Genomic DNA, 12,081 nt, shown 5'->3' on the forward strand with positions numbered 1-12,081 from the left:
CAAGGTGTCCTGTGCATATCCTCTTGAGTAAAGCTGTCATCAACAGATATGTCCTCAGAGACCCCATGCAATGCCATGTGGGAGACCAAGGTCAAGTGTGGAGACTATAAGATACAAGATAAGCAAGAAAAAGTAGTTCTTCCAGAAGCTTCCTCTGTAGATTGCACCCTTCCCACATCAGGCATAGTCCAACCCAAGGAAAAAGGGAGACAGTTTCAGTGACATGGATTTCATTTGCTGGATAATTTGAGGTGCAACCCCAGCTATTGACCTCCTTGTAGCATTTTTAAAGATCAAGTCTCTCTTGCTATCTTTTTTATTATTCATTAGAAATTTGGAGACTTTATGAGACAGGCTCATAGGGTACTTGCTTCAGGTAATTAGGACCTCACAAACGATTTATGAACAGAGAGCTCCTTGGTTCGGTAAAATGAACCCAAGCAACCCCAATACCCTGGGCAGATCAAAGTGAGCACATCAAAGCAATGTGGTATACGAGTTCCAACAACAAAAGGGTCTGGAGGGCAGAGAATTTCAGAGCCTAGTGAGTGGCTCTTCAGGTAATGGGGACCACAGCAGAGATTTCAGAGCAGTGACCTGTGTGGTGAGTTTTAAAGGATCAATAGAACGTTTCAGGTGGTCAAGAAGATGGAATATAGCCCTTCTTCTCCTATTGGCAAACAGGTCCCAGTTGGATAGGGAAAGGAGATAGACATCTCTCTGTGATGAGCTTAAAAGGTTTTCCATACTAGGATAATAACATTGGCCTTTATCTTAGAGTCAATGACTTGCTCAATTCAGTCAAATGTAAATACATCTAATGAAAAAGCACAATAAAACCAACACTGGGGTGGGGTGAGGGAGGGGCAGTGAATTTTTAATTCTGTTGTACATTATGAGAATCGTTACAGTTGAAAGTATTTAAATAATCTCGATTTGGAATCACACGACCACAATTTTATAGGAAAGTTCTAGACTTACACATAGCTGGCCCTTGAATGAGAGGTCCATAGAGTGTGTGGGAACGCTTAAAACATAAGAGACTCTTCCCTCATGCTCTTGCCAACTGAATAAGGGAGGTGGAGACTACCTGGGGCCTGATGCCTGAGAAGGAGAGGTGATAGACACGTCCCCTTGTTTCCTGTGTCTTCCAGCTTGATCTGCAGTGGGTGCAGGTGCTGAGCGAAGGCTGGGCCACACCCCTCAAAGGTTTCATGCGGGAAAAGGAGTACCTGCAGGCTATACACTTCGACACTCTGCTGGATGGTATGTTCTCTGTTGCCTCTTCCTGCTCATCCTTAAAGGAGAGAACACTTGTCTTAGAGTCTGCTCATAGGCAGGACCACTAACCTCTCATTTGAAGATCCTATTGTGACATTTAGATTGTTTACAGTGTGTCCCTTCTACCATGTTCATTTCCACTTTTAGGATTTCTGTTTTTCATCCTCAAAGGATTTATTATTTAAAACCAAGTTGCTGAGAAATGAGGGCTTTACTTGTACATGAAGCCAAGAAACAGTTGCAACTCTGAGCTCCCATGTTCTCTGCTGGGTCTAATACTCAGCGGAATCGTTTGGGAGCATTCAGGAATAGGCCATCCAGTGGGCTCTTCAGTTCAGTGTCTCACAGGGACTCCCTTGCTCCACATCACTCCCATCACATGACATCACAGTGCCTGCTTCCCTTGGTGGCTGCCGAATTGTCAGTGCTTGACCCCACACATGAACACATGTGAAAATGGTTTCACCCACTGAACCCCGACAAGGGAATGCAATGGTCACTTTCAGGCTTTGGAGAGGTGAAAAAAAATAAAAAGCTGATCTGGCCCAGGTTGGGAGAAAATGTCCAGGCTGCTCTCTAAGAATGTACTTCCTGGAGTCCCCTGAGGTCCTCAGGCATGAGTTCTCTATTTCAAGGTCATGGGAAAGAGCTGCTAGGTAGGGAGGAGGTGCTGTAGAGTCACACTGAATGAATAATCCTGGGCAAGGCTTCAGGCCTGGTTGGAAGAAAAGACCAAATCAGATGGTGATTCGTTCCTATGCTGCTGCCTAGGGAGAGGCCTAGAGGCAGAATTCTAAGACAGACCAGGACACACACACCTTCATCCCTCTGCTGTAACTGAGCGTGCCCCCACAACCCGAAGCCTTTGTTTCTCAGATAAGTACCATTCCAAAACCACACTTCAAGTCTAGCTTGCAGTAACAGGCACTATTTCTTCTGATTTTTATAAAACCCCTAGAAATTATCCACATTTCAGATGAGGAAACTGAGCTCAGGATAAATGGCTTCCTTATAAGTGAGGACCAAAGACCAGAGTCAAGACTGCTATCTGGTACCCCTTCTACTCCAGGCTACTCTCCTGATGTCCTTTGCAATGGACTGTAGAAAGCCATGATGCCTAAACAAGGAAATATAGCATTTATTTTGATGTCTTAATTTTAACATATCCCAAGCACAGATGTGTCAAGGACATGTTGGAATCCGCAACTAGCCATATCAGAGAGGCTAAACACGCGGGCTGGAGGTGTGACCATGGGACAGGGGAACCACATTAAAAGACAAGGATTGGTTCCAAAGAATGTCATGTACAAGAATTGTTCCATAAAGAAAAAGGTCCGCATGGCAGACAGGGCTGCTGGCGTCAGTGTCAGTGGAGGTAGAGGGTCCTCAGCCTGAGATCCAGGACTGTAGGGTAGGGGAGCGAAAGTCATCTTATGTCTTGTGTTTTGAGAAAGTAGTGAAAGGAACTGTTCCTGGGTTCAGTTTGTGGCTTTCGCTAGATTCTTAAAAGATTCTGTGATTCCAAAAGATGAAGAATTCCAGATCTAGAGAATCCTTCTGGATGATGTAGGCCATAGCACTCTGTTTTCTCTCAGATCATGTCCACTTTGGTTCATTTCTGTTTCCCATAAGGCCCCCATTACTACCAGGGTCCCCTAACTCCAAACCCCTGCCTGCTTGTACAATCTCAGTTCTTTCCAAAACCTAAACCCAGGTGTTTGTAGGAAGCCCTGGGATGTCTCCTGTGTCCCCTCATCAATCGTAAAAATACATGCTATTTGCTGTATTCAACAGTCACTCGGACACCAAAGTTCCCAGCTGGTGCGGTTTCCTATCTGTGTTAGCCACAGATGCAGACTCCCTAGGAGGTTGATTGTGCCTTGCACAAATACTTCCTTAATCTACACAGATGGCTTCATCCCAAGGCTCCAGTGTGGCTAGGTTAAGATATGTTCAAGGCTGGATGCTTGTGCAGCTCCCATAGAACCCCGTGCAGGCGTATCTGGGACTTTCTAGGAGACCTCCCCTTATTCTCACAGGAATTGTCTGTGGTCTGAGGCTCTACGACTGGAGTCCACGGGACACATACAGCCCAGGGTACAAAAATTTACATGGCTCTCAAAGACCCTCAGCTCTTATGTAAATTAACTGATAAAAAACAGACAGCACAGGGGGCTCAGCAGTTAAGAGCACTGACTGCTCTTTCAGAGGACCCATTTCCCAGCACCCACATGGCAGCTCAAAACCATCTGTAACTCCAGTTCCAGGCAATCTGGCACCATTTCTGGCCTTTATAGGTACTGCATACATGTGCATATACTTACATGCAAAACACTCATACACATGAAACAAATTACGTTAGCTATTAATAGAACCAACCCCTGCTACAGACAGTTGAGCAAGCTTGGAAACCTGAAATGGCTTATCTGAAGTCATATCAGCTCGAGTCAGCCCAGGTAAGGTCTTAGCTAACAACTACTCCTTACAGCATGTCCATACCGGGCTTCCTCTCCCTGCTGTGGGCAGAGAGGCCCTGAAGAAAGAGTGAGCTAGTAGGGCCGAAGGGACAGCTTCTCTGCGCCCACCTGATGGTAGACCTGTCTTTTTGCTGCATCACTTTAAGCTAATGCACTCTGTGGCTGTGGCATCTGGGGGCTGCTTGACCCCTCTACTCTTCACATGCCACAATCTCCTTGAAATGTGTGCCTGCTGTAATAGCAGTATGTGTGTGCTGGACATAAGCTCCAGAAAGTTACACACATGCACACGCACACACACACATGCACATGTACGCACACACACACACCAGAAGGTTATATGTATCAGAAGGTGCGGCAAGATATCATTCATAAAGATGTTACTTCATCTTAGACAGTTCATGAAAATTTGAGTCACCATCATCCACACTGAAGTGCTTGCATTGCCACAGCCGCACAGCCGCACAGCCGCACAGCCGCACAGCCGCACAGCGGCATAGCCGCACGGCCGCACGGCCGCACGGCCGCACGGCCGCACGGCCGCACAGCCGCACAGCCGCACAGCCGCACAGCCGCACAGCCGCACAGCCGCACAGCCATGAAGCCCCATCTTCCTACCATCAAACTGTAAATCTCTTGGTTACTTACAATCTGCAAGCAACCGATTTCATTCTCATCCTGTCTCCTATAAAGTACTTGTTAGTTTTACATTTCTAAAAGGTTCACCCTTTACCCTGAGTCTAAAAAATGGAATTCAGTTTAGTACAAAACCAAAACAATTCCCCCAAAGCGATTATCTGTTTGTGCTTATGGGACTTATGAGTCACGATTTCCACACCAATGTCTTTTGTCACTTTATCTCTTGCTGGAAATGTCATTTCAGGGTTATCACTGACCCTCCTAGCATAAATGCCACATATGATGCTGAGTGGGCTCAGGACACTATTCATCAGCTAACCTCCCAAGGCACATATACCACCAGTGCTCGCTAAGAACCCACAAGTAGAGTTTGATGTAGGTTACCACATTTAGCCTGCACGACAATGGTTGGGCTTCATGATGTAGTGTCAGAGAAGGTAGACATCTCACCTGTAGCTTGCATTCAAATCTAGGTTCTGATAATTCCAACACTTGTGCTTATTCTCCTGGGCACACCATCAGGTCCTCCAAACATCAGGTGTCCACATTCCTCATGTGGAAGCCACAAAAATGGTGTTACCATATATTGGGTGTCAGGTGTCTGTTTTTAAAAAGAGAATTAAGAAGGGGCTGAAAAAATTTGTATGCTGCATGTGTGAAATGTCACAGTAGGATTTTTTTCCTTGACATTGTTACTTCAAGACTCTTGCGGAGAGCTGAAAATGTGTTTCTTGTGTTTGTATTTCTCTAGGCATGGTCCTTCATGGTATGTACTTCACTTTCCAAGTGGTTAAATTATTATAATTAGATGTGTTACTTAATTGTAAAGAAATTATTAAGAATATACTTTTTAAAAATCCAAATTAACGAGTTGGAATTGCTTAGTTCATAATCCAACCAGTTATAGTAAAATTACGGCACATTGTTCTGCTTATTCAAGTACAAACAACAGGAAATTTCTGGATCAGACGAAACTATTGTTCGTAGTGTTGAACTTGGCTGGCATAAACAAATGCTCCTAAATCATCATTGCACATTTTGTTCCTGAGTTCTTTTAATGACTTCTGGCCCCCTTTTAGTTTCAGAAGTTTGAAATGAAATTTTTCTGTCACACAGAACATTTCTAGTCAGTGAAGAAATCCATTTTAGATTCAATTTAATGTAAATTTATCTGGTTGGACTGTGTACTATCATTCCTTGTTTGTTTGCGATGTACGATTATGCATGAGCTTAATTGCAAGCTATCATAATTGATAGTTACAGAAGTGAAAATAAATATATATTTACCAGGACTATAAATGTCTATTGTACCAAAATGGAGTAAAATTCTAAGCATATCATTTACCTCAGAGATTATGTTTATCATATTTTTCTTTGAAAAGCCAAATTATTCAATAAACATTAACATTAATTTTTGGAAAGAAAAAGTCTATGCAACCACTAAGCAAATCTGTTATGTGAAAGAGAAAGGGCTTGACAATTGTTTAAAGCAAAAGAAAAACTATTCAATTAGGCAAGAAATTATCGGTTGGATTTCCTATGGTTAAAACCGCAGTACTCTTCCAAGGTGAGATAAAGCATAATGCAATAATCAAGGCCACTCTCAACAGAGCTGGAGCACACGAAGGGAAAGGCCAAAGGCTCAAGGAATGTTTGAAGCCACAGAGGATGCTCAGCACAGCTCAACTGTTGGATACGTTTAAGGGCTCATTCTCCAGGGCTGTGTGGAGAGTGGGGACTGCCTCTGACGTGGACTCTGGTGCCCCCAATTTGACCACTTTCCCTTGGTGGAGAGGCCTCGTGGCACTCAGAGGAAGGGGAAGCAGGCTATCAGGATGAGACCTGATAGGCTGTGGTCATACCGTGGAGGAGGAGGTCCCTTTCTGTCAGAGGTCTAGGGCAGGGGAATAGGGCAAAAGAGGGAGGGAGGGTGGGAACGGGAAGATACAAGCAAGGAGATAACAATTGAGATATAATCAGAATAAATTATAATAAAAGAAAAAACTAGACGGGCTAGAGAGATGGTTCAGTGGCTAAGACCACTCATTGCTCTTGCAGAGGAGCGGGACTTGGTTCCCAGTACCCACATGGGAGTAACAACCAACTACTAACAACTCCAATTCCAGGGATCCTGGCCTCCCTGGGCACCGCACATACATGGAACACAGACATACATTCAGGCAAAGCACCCATACACCTAAAATAGAAATAAATGAGTCGTCTTTTGTTAAGTAGAGAAGAGGCTGTAAACATGACTGGTTAAGCGCAGGTGTTGCTCCCGCAGAGGATGGGAGCTGGATTCCCAGAACCACCTGTAACTCTAGCTCCAGGGGACTCCAATACCTCTGGTCTCCACAGACACTCCACTCATTTGTCCATACTGCACATAGATATACATAATTTTAAAATGAGTCTTTAGGGCTGGAGAGATGGCTCAGTGGTTAAGAGCGCTGCCTGCTCTTCCTAGAGGTCCTGAGTTCAATTCCCAGCAACCACATGGTGGTTCACAACCATCTATAACGCAATCTGATACCCTCTTCTGCAGATAAAGCACTCATATGCAATAAATAAAAAATAAGTAAATCTTTTTAAAAAAAATAAAATAAAATGCCTTTTTTAAAAAAGTAAAGGCTGGGACAGTAATTAAGGTAGAACACTTGCCTCCCACGTATGAAACCCTGAGTTCAATCCCCACCACTGCCAAAACCAACCAACAAAAAGCCAAGAATAGAAGAGAAAGGCGCTAGGGAACCACACCAAGCATGCCCATGTCTATGCAGAGTTGCAGTCCCAGGCATATGGGTGCAGTTGTACGATTACTTAGGAGGATTCCTGTCCATGTGGGACCACAGGTTGAGTCCTTTATCCTGACAAGTGTCAGAGTTCTTCATCACTATGGGTCTTCACTAAGCAGAGTCCAAAGCTAGAAAGCAGTGTCCTTGGGATATCATTGTTGCAGGCACGCTGAAGGCAGGGCTAGGTTTTCTGACACTCCCTTTGACCTTTGCTTTGCAATTTGCTTCAGTTTAGACAAGCCTCTGCAAGCAGAGCATGGTGGCCTCTCTCTCTCCCTCCTTCCCTCCCTCTCTGTCTCTGTCTCTCTGTCTCTGTCTCTGTGTCTGACTGTCTGTCTGTCTGTCTGTCTGTCTGTCTGTCTGTCTCTCTCTCTCTCTCTCTCTCTCTCTCTCTCTCTCTCTCTCTCTCTCTCTCTCTGTGGTGTGCTCACTTTTCATACAGCATGATCTCTCATTAGAACTGGAGTGTCACTAAATATGTGGCTCTTTGCTAACTCTCCCTTTCCTGGTAGATTTAATTGTGGTTCATCCCAGACTTCTATTGATACTGTACTTTATAGCATGTGTTCCCCTGAGAACACTGTGCACATGGCTGCCTCCTTTTTCAGTAACTCCCCACTTTGAATTTGGTGTTCTCTGCAAAGGGGCTGGGTGCTCTGCCTTCTAGTGAACTTTGAAACAGAGTTACTGTGACAACATAATCTTCCTGCACAGTATCTGACTTGCAATCTGTAAAGGCGTCTACTGTATAGTATAGTTTATGGCAGACTGGGTATTTTTATTACTGGCAGTTGCTGTTTATGCTTGTGGCATTTGTCTAGGTTTTATTAACTTGAGAGAGCTGAAAAAAACAACCCTGCCACTGGGTTCCGTAGCTGCTAGGGAGTTTTATGTCTCTCTGGAAAACAACACAGATCTTTACCTGTCGGAGGCATTCTAATGTATTTGCCCTTTTGGGACTTTATTAACTTACATTTTTCTCACACCCACAAATAAAGCAAGCGTATTCTCTGCCCCAGGAGGGCTTCCTCTTTAGTCCTCCTCTCACTCTCTTCCAAACCCTGACCTCACTCTGAGTCTGTCATGGCACACATTGAACCAAGGCCCTCATTCTCTTTTTTTTAAGTACAGCTGAAAAAGACAGAGTACTTAGAACTTTGAACATGCATATAAAAGGGAAATAAAAGGGAGTATAGTCTTATAATTTTTCACCTTACCTAGCATCATTAAGAAATGAAAGCCAATCCCAGCACTTGGGAGGCACAGGCAGGCGGATCACTGTCAGTTCGAGGTCAGCCTGGTCTACAAAGGGAGTCTAGGACAGCCAAGGCTACACAGAGAAACCCTGTGTTGAAACACACACACACACACACACACACACAAAAGAAAAGAAAAGAAAAAGAAAAAAAGAAAAAGAAAAAGAAATGAGAGCCAGAGCCAGGTTTGGTGACGTACACCTTTAATCCCAGCACTCTGGAGGCAGAGGCAGTCAGATCACTGTGAGTTCGAGGCCAGCCTGGTTTACAAAGTGAGTCCAGGACAGCCAAGGCTACACAGAGAAACCCTGTCTTGAAGAAAACAAAAAACAAAAACAAAAAAAAAGAAATGAGCGCTAATTTTTATGCTTTTAATCTTCAAGCTGGAAAGCAACTGCATCTTTTTAATCATTTTATCTAAATTCTTAAAAATGTTCATAGTTATTTTTGAGGAGTGATTGTGGAGCTTGAGCCAGTCCCAGATAGCCTGGGCTAGCCTCAAACTCACTATTGTAATCCAGGATGTCCTGAGACCTGAGCAGCCTATCTCTACCTCCCCAGTGCTGAGATCACAGGCATGGTTATGACACTGGCTACTGTTCATATTCAAACAACAAGCACTTAGCTGGCCTGGGGTACAGGCTTGAGGTCCCTGGACTGGGGACAATCTACTAGCAGTTCAAGGTCATCCTAGCCTATTAGTTCTAGGGCAACCTGGGTTACAAGAGACTCTGCCTCAAAAACAAAACAACAAAATAAACCCCACAACTTGTAAATCTTCTTATTCACTTACACAACACATAAAAATTGCTGGAGATGCACTCAGTTGTTCCCTGCTTGCCTAACATGTAAAAGGCCTTGTGTTAAATCTACAGCTTCACCAAAACAAACACATCACACACACACACATACACACACACTCTCTCACACTTACACATAAACACACACACACATACCACACATACACACACTCATACACTCACACATAAACACACATATACCCACACATACATGCACACACATACATACACACAAATAAACATACACTCACACACATATACAAACATGCACACATACACATACACACAGACATACACACATATAAATACACACACAGACATTCACATACACACACACAGACATCCCTCATAACACACATACTTGAGACACCTGTCGAATTTTTTATCTCTGTAGTGAGAGACCTCTATGAATTTGTACTTTTTAAAGATTATTTGAATTATTTGTCTTTGTGTGAGTATATGCACATGAGTGCAAGTACGCACAGAGACCAGAGGCATCTGAGAACCTTGGAGCTAAAGTTATAAGCACTTGTGAGCTGCCTGACATGCATCCTCTGCAGGAGTGGGGTGTACTCTTAGTTGTTGAGACAGAGTAACTCCCTACATGATAGATAGGTAGATAGATAAGATAGATAGATAGATAGATAGATAGATAGATAGATAGATAGATAGATAGATAGATAGATCAGTGTTCTCCAGAGAAACACAGCCGGGAAGCGGGGAGAGACAGAGACAGAGAGACAAGTGTTTTTAATTGGCTCATGTGATTATGGAGTCTAGAAAAGTTCTAAATCCAAAAAGTCAGCCTGCAGCCCCAGATGGAGCATTCAGCTCAAAGTGATTCTGCGGCCTGAATTTGCCTCTTCTTGGGAAAGGGGTCTTCTTTTCACAGGCCGTCACTGGTTGGATGAGACCCACTCACCTTCCAGAGCATGGTTTTCTTTACCCAGAACCCACTGATTTAAACATCAGTGTCATCTAAAAGTAAAATTCACAGAAACACTGAGAGCATTTGCTCAAATGTCTGGATACCATGACCTAGCCACATCCACATATAAAGTTAACTGCCAGTTCCCATGTCTGGTGTTTACAAGTGTTCCTCCCTTTTCTTTTGGCCAAGCTGCCTACATGTTATGAAGATATACTGACTGTGCTACATACAGAGGAGGTAGAGTAGCTAGCGTCCTCTAAATTTCTTTTAAAGTGAGAAACTCAGCAGATGTGAGATGGTCTTACTCTATAGAAAAAGTGCACATTTAGTAAAGTTTAGTAAATGGTTTTATAACACTTTTCACTTCCATATTCTTTTTAAAGACTTATTTATTTTTATTATCCATGTATGGGTGTTTTGCCTGTATGTGTTTCTGTGCACTACATGAATGCAATGCCTATGGCTGATCCTCTTGAAATGTAGTTACTGATGTTGCCTGGCTGCTGGGAGCCAAATCTGTTTGCTCTGTCAGAACAGCAAGTGCATCTCTTCAGGCCCAATGCCCATGTGTTTTAAATGATGGCTTTAATTTTAGCTGAGCTAGCAAGGCTGTTATCCCCAGATAAGTCAGGCTAGTTGTCTCTCAACCCCACTTAAAGATAGAGCTGCATCTAGACCAGACTGACCATCAAAGGGCTTGCTTGTCTAGGGTGTAAACCCTGATTTTTTTCCCCCTGTCATTTCAATTCAGTTATGTTGGTAATGCCCAATACTGACACAGGTTCATTTCTAAGAACAAGTAGAGCTTTCAGTGTGGCCAATCTTTATTTTGTTTTATTTGTATTTTAAAGACTAAGGTTTGGGCTGGAAAGATGGATCCAGATGGATCAGTGGTATGAGGCTATTGGGCGCTCTTCCAGAGGACTCAAGTACAGATCCAAGTATCTGTGTTAGGGAGCTCACAGCTGTCTAAAACTCTATCTCCAGAGGATCTGAAGTCCTCTTCTGACCTCTGGGGGCACCCATATGCAGACACACACACACACACACACACACACACACACACACACACACACACACACCTCTAAATAAATAAGTAAATAAATAATCTTCAGAACAGCAACAATAACAAAAAATTTGATTCTTCATATTACAATAGGGTCAGAACCAAGGTTTTTAAAAGGCAATCCAGATGAGATATCTTCATCCTGCCTCCAAAGTTGGGTCACTTACTGAGGTAGCCTACCTTAAGAATTGGTCAAGAAATTGCCGTGACAGTATTAGAGAAACCAGAGCAGCAGCTATCTATGTCAGACTAGGGTCTTGATGTCCCAGAAGAGGCTTTGGAAGGAGGACTGCACACAGTAGCCATCCCTGAAGGAGGATGCCTCCTCACTTGGGATATGGCACTTATCCATCATGTGTATCTTCCCACAGACGGAGTCATCAACCTGAGCATTCCCATCGTACTGCCCGTCTCTGTGGAGGACAAGGCGCGGCTCGAAGGGTGCATGAAGTTTGCTTTGACGTACGAAGGTCGGAGGGTGGCTGTGTTACAAGACCCTGAGTTCTATGAGCACAGGAAAGAGGAGCGTTGTTCTCGTGTGTGGGGAACAGCCACTGCAAAGCATCCCCATATCAAAGTAAGTAAGAAACCTTTGGAAGGACGTTTTTAGAAAGGTGTGTGTGTGTGTGTGTGTGTGTGTGTGTGTGTGTGCGCGCGCGCGCGCATGCGTGAAAGTTCCAGGCTGGGAAGAGGCCCTGTCTCAGACAGCTCTCCGTCAGAGAGATTTTCATAATCTTCCTATCACTACCTCTCATCTTGCCATCACTGAGACTATAGGCACATGAGAACTCCAGTCCTCATATTTATGAGGCAAACATTTTACTAATTGGACTATC

The 12,081-nt window shown here is 43.8% G+C and overlaps 1 protein-coding gene across 1 annotated transcript in view; it reads left to right on the plus strand.

The window, feature by feature from the left end:
* The window catches only part of Papss2 (3'-phosphoadenosine 5'-phosphosulfate synthase 2), a 72,107-nt gene that overhangs the window by 47,217 nt on the left and 12,809 nt on the right, over window positions 1–12,081 (plus strand). The window contains exons 7-8 of the mRNA XM_051146343.1: window positions 1,155–1,266; window positions 11,617–11,822. Of these exons, the coding sequence (XP_051002300.1) occupies window positions 1,155–1,266; window positions 11,617–11,822 (318 nt within the window). The remainder of the gene's footprint in view (window positions 1–1,154; window positions 1,267–11,616; window positions 11,823–12,081) is intronic.

The sequence above is a fragment of the Acomys russatus genome, chromosome 5 (genome assembly GCF_903995435.1).
Source record: "Acomys russatus chromosome 5, mAcoRus1.1, whole genome shotgun sequence".
Lineage (NCBI taxonomy): Eukaryota > Metazoa > Chordata > Mammalia > Rodentia > Muridae > Acomys > Acomys russatus.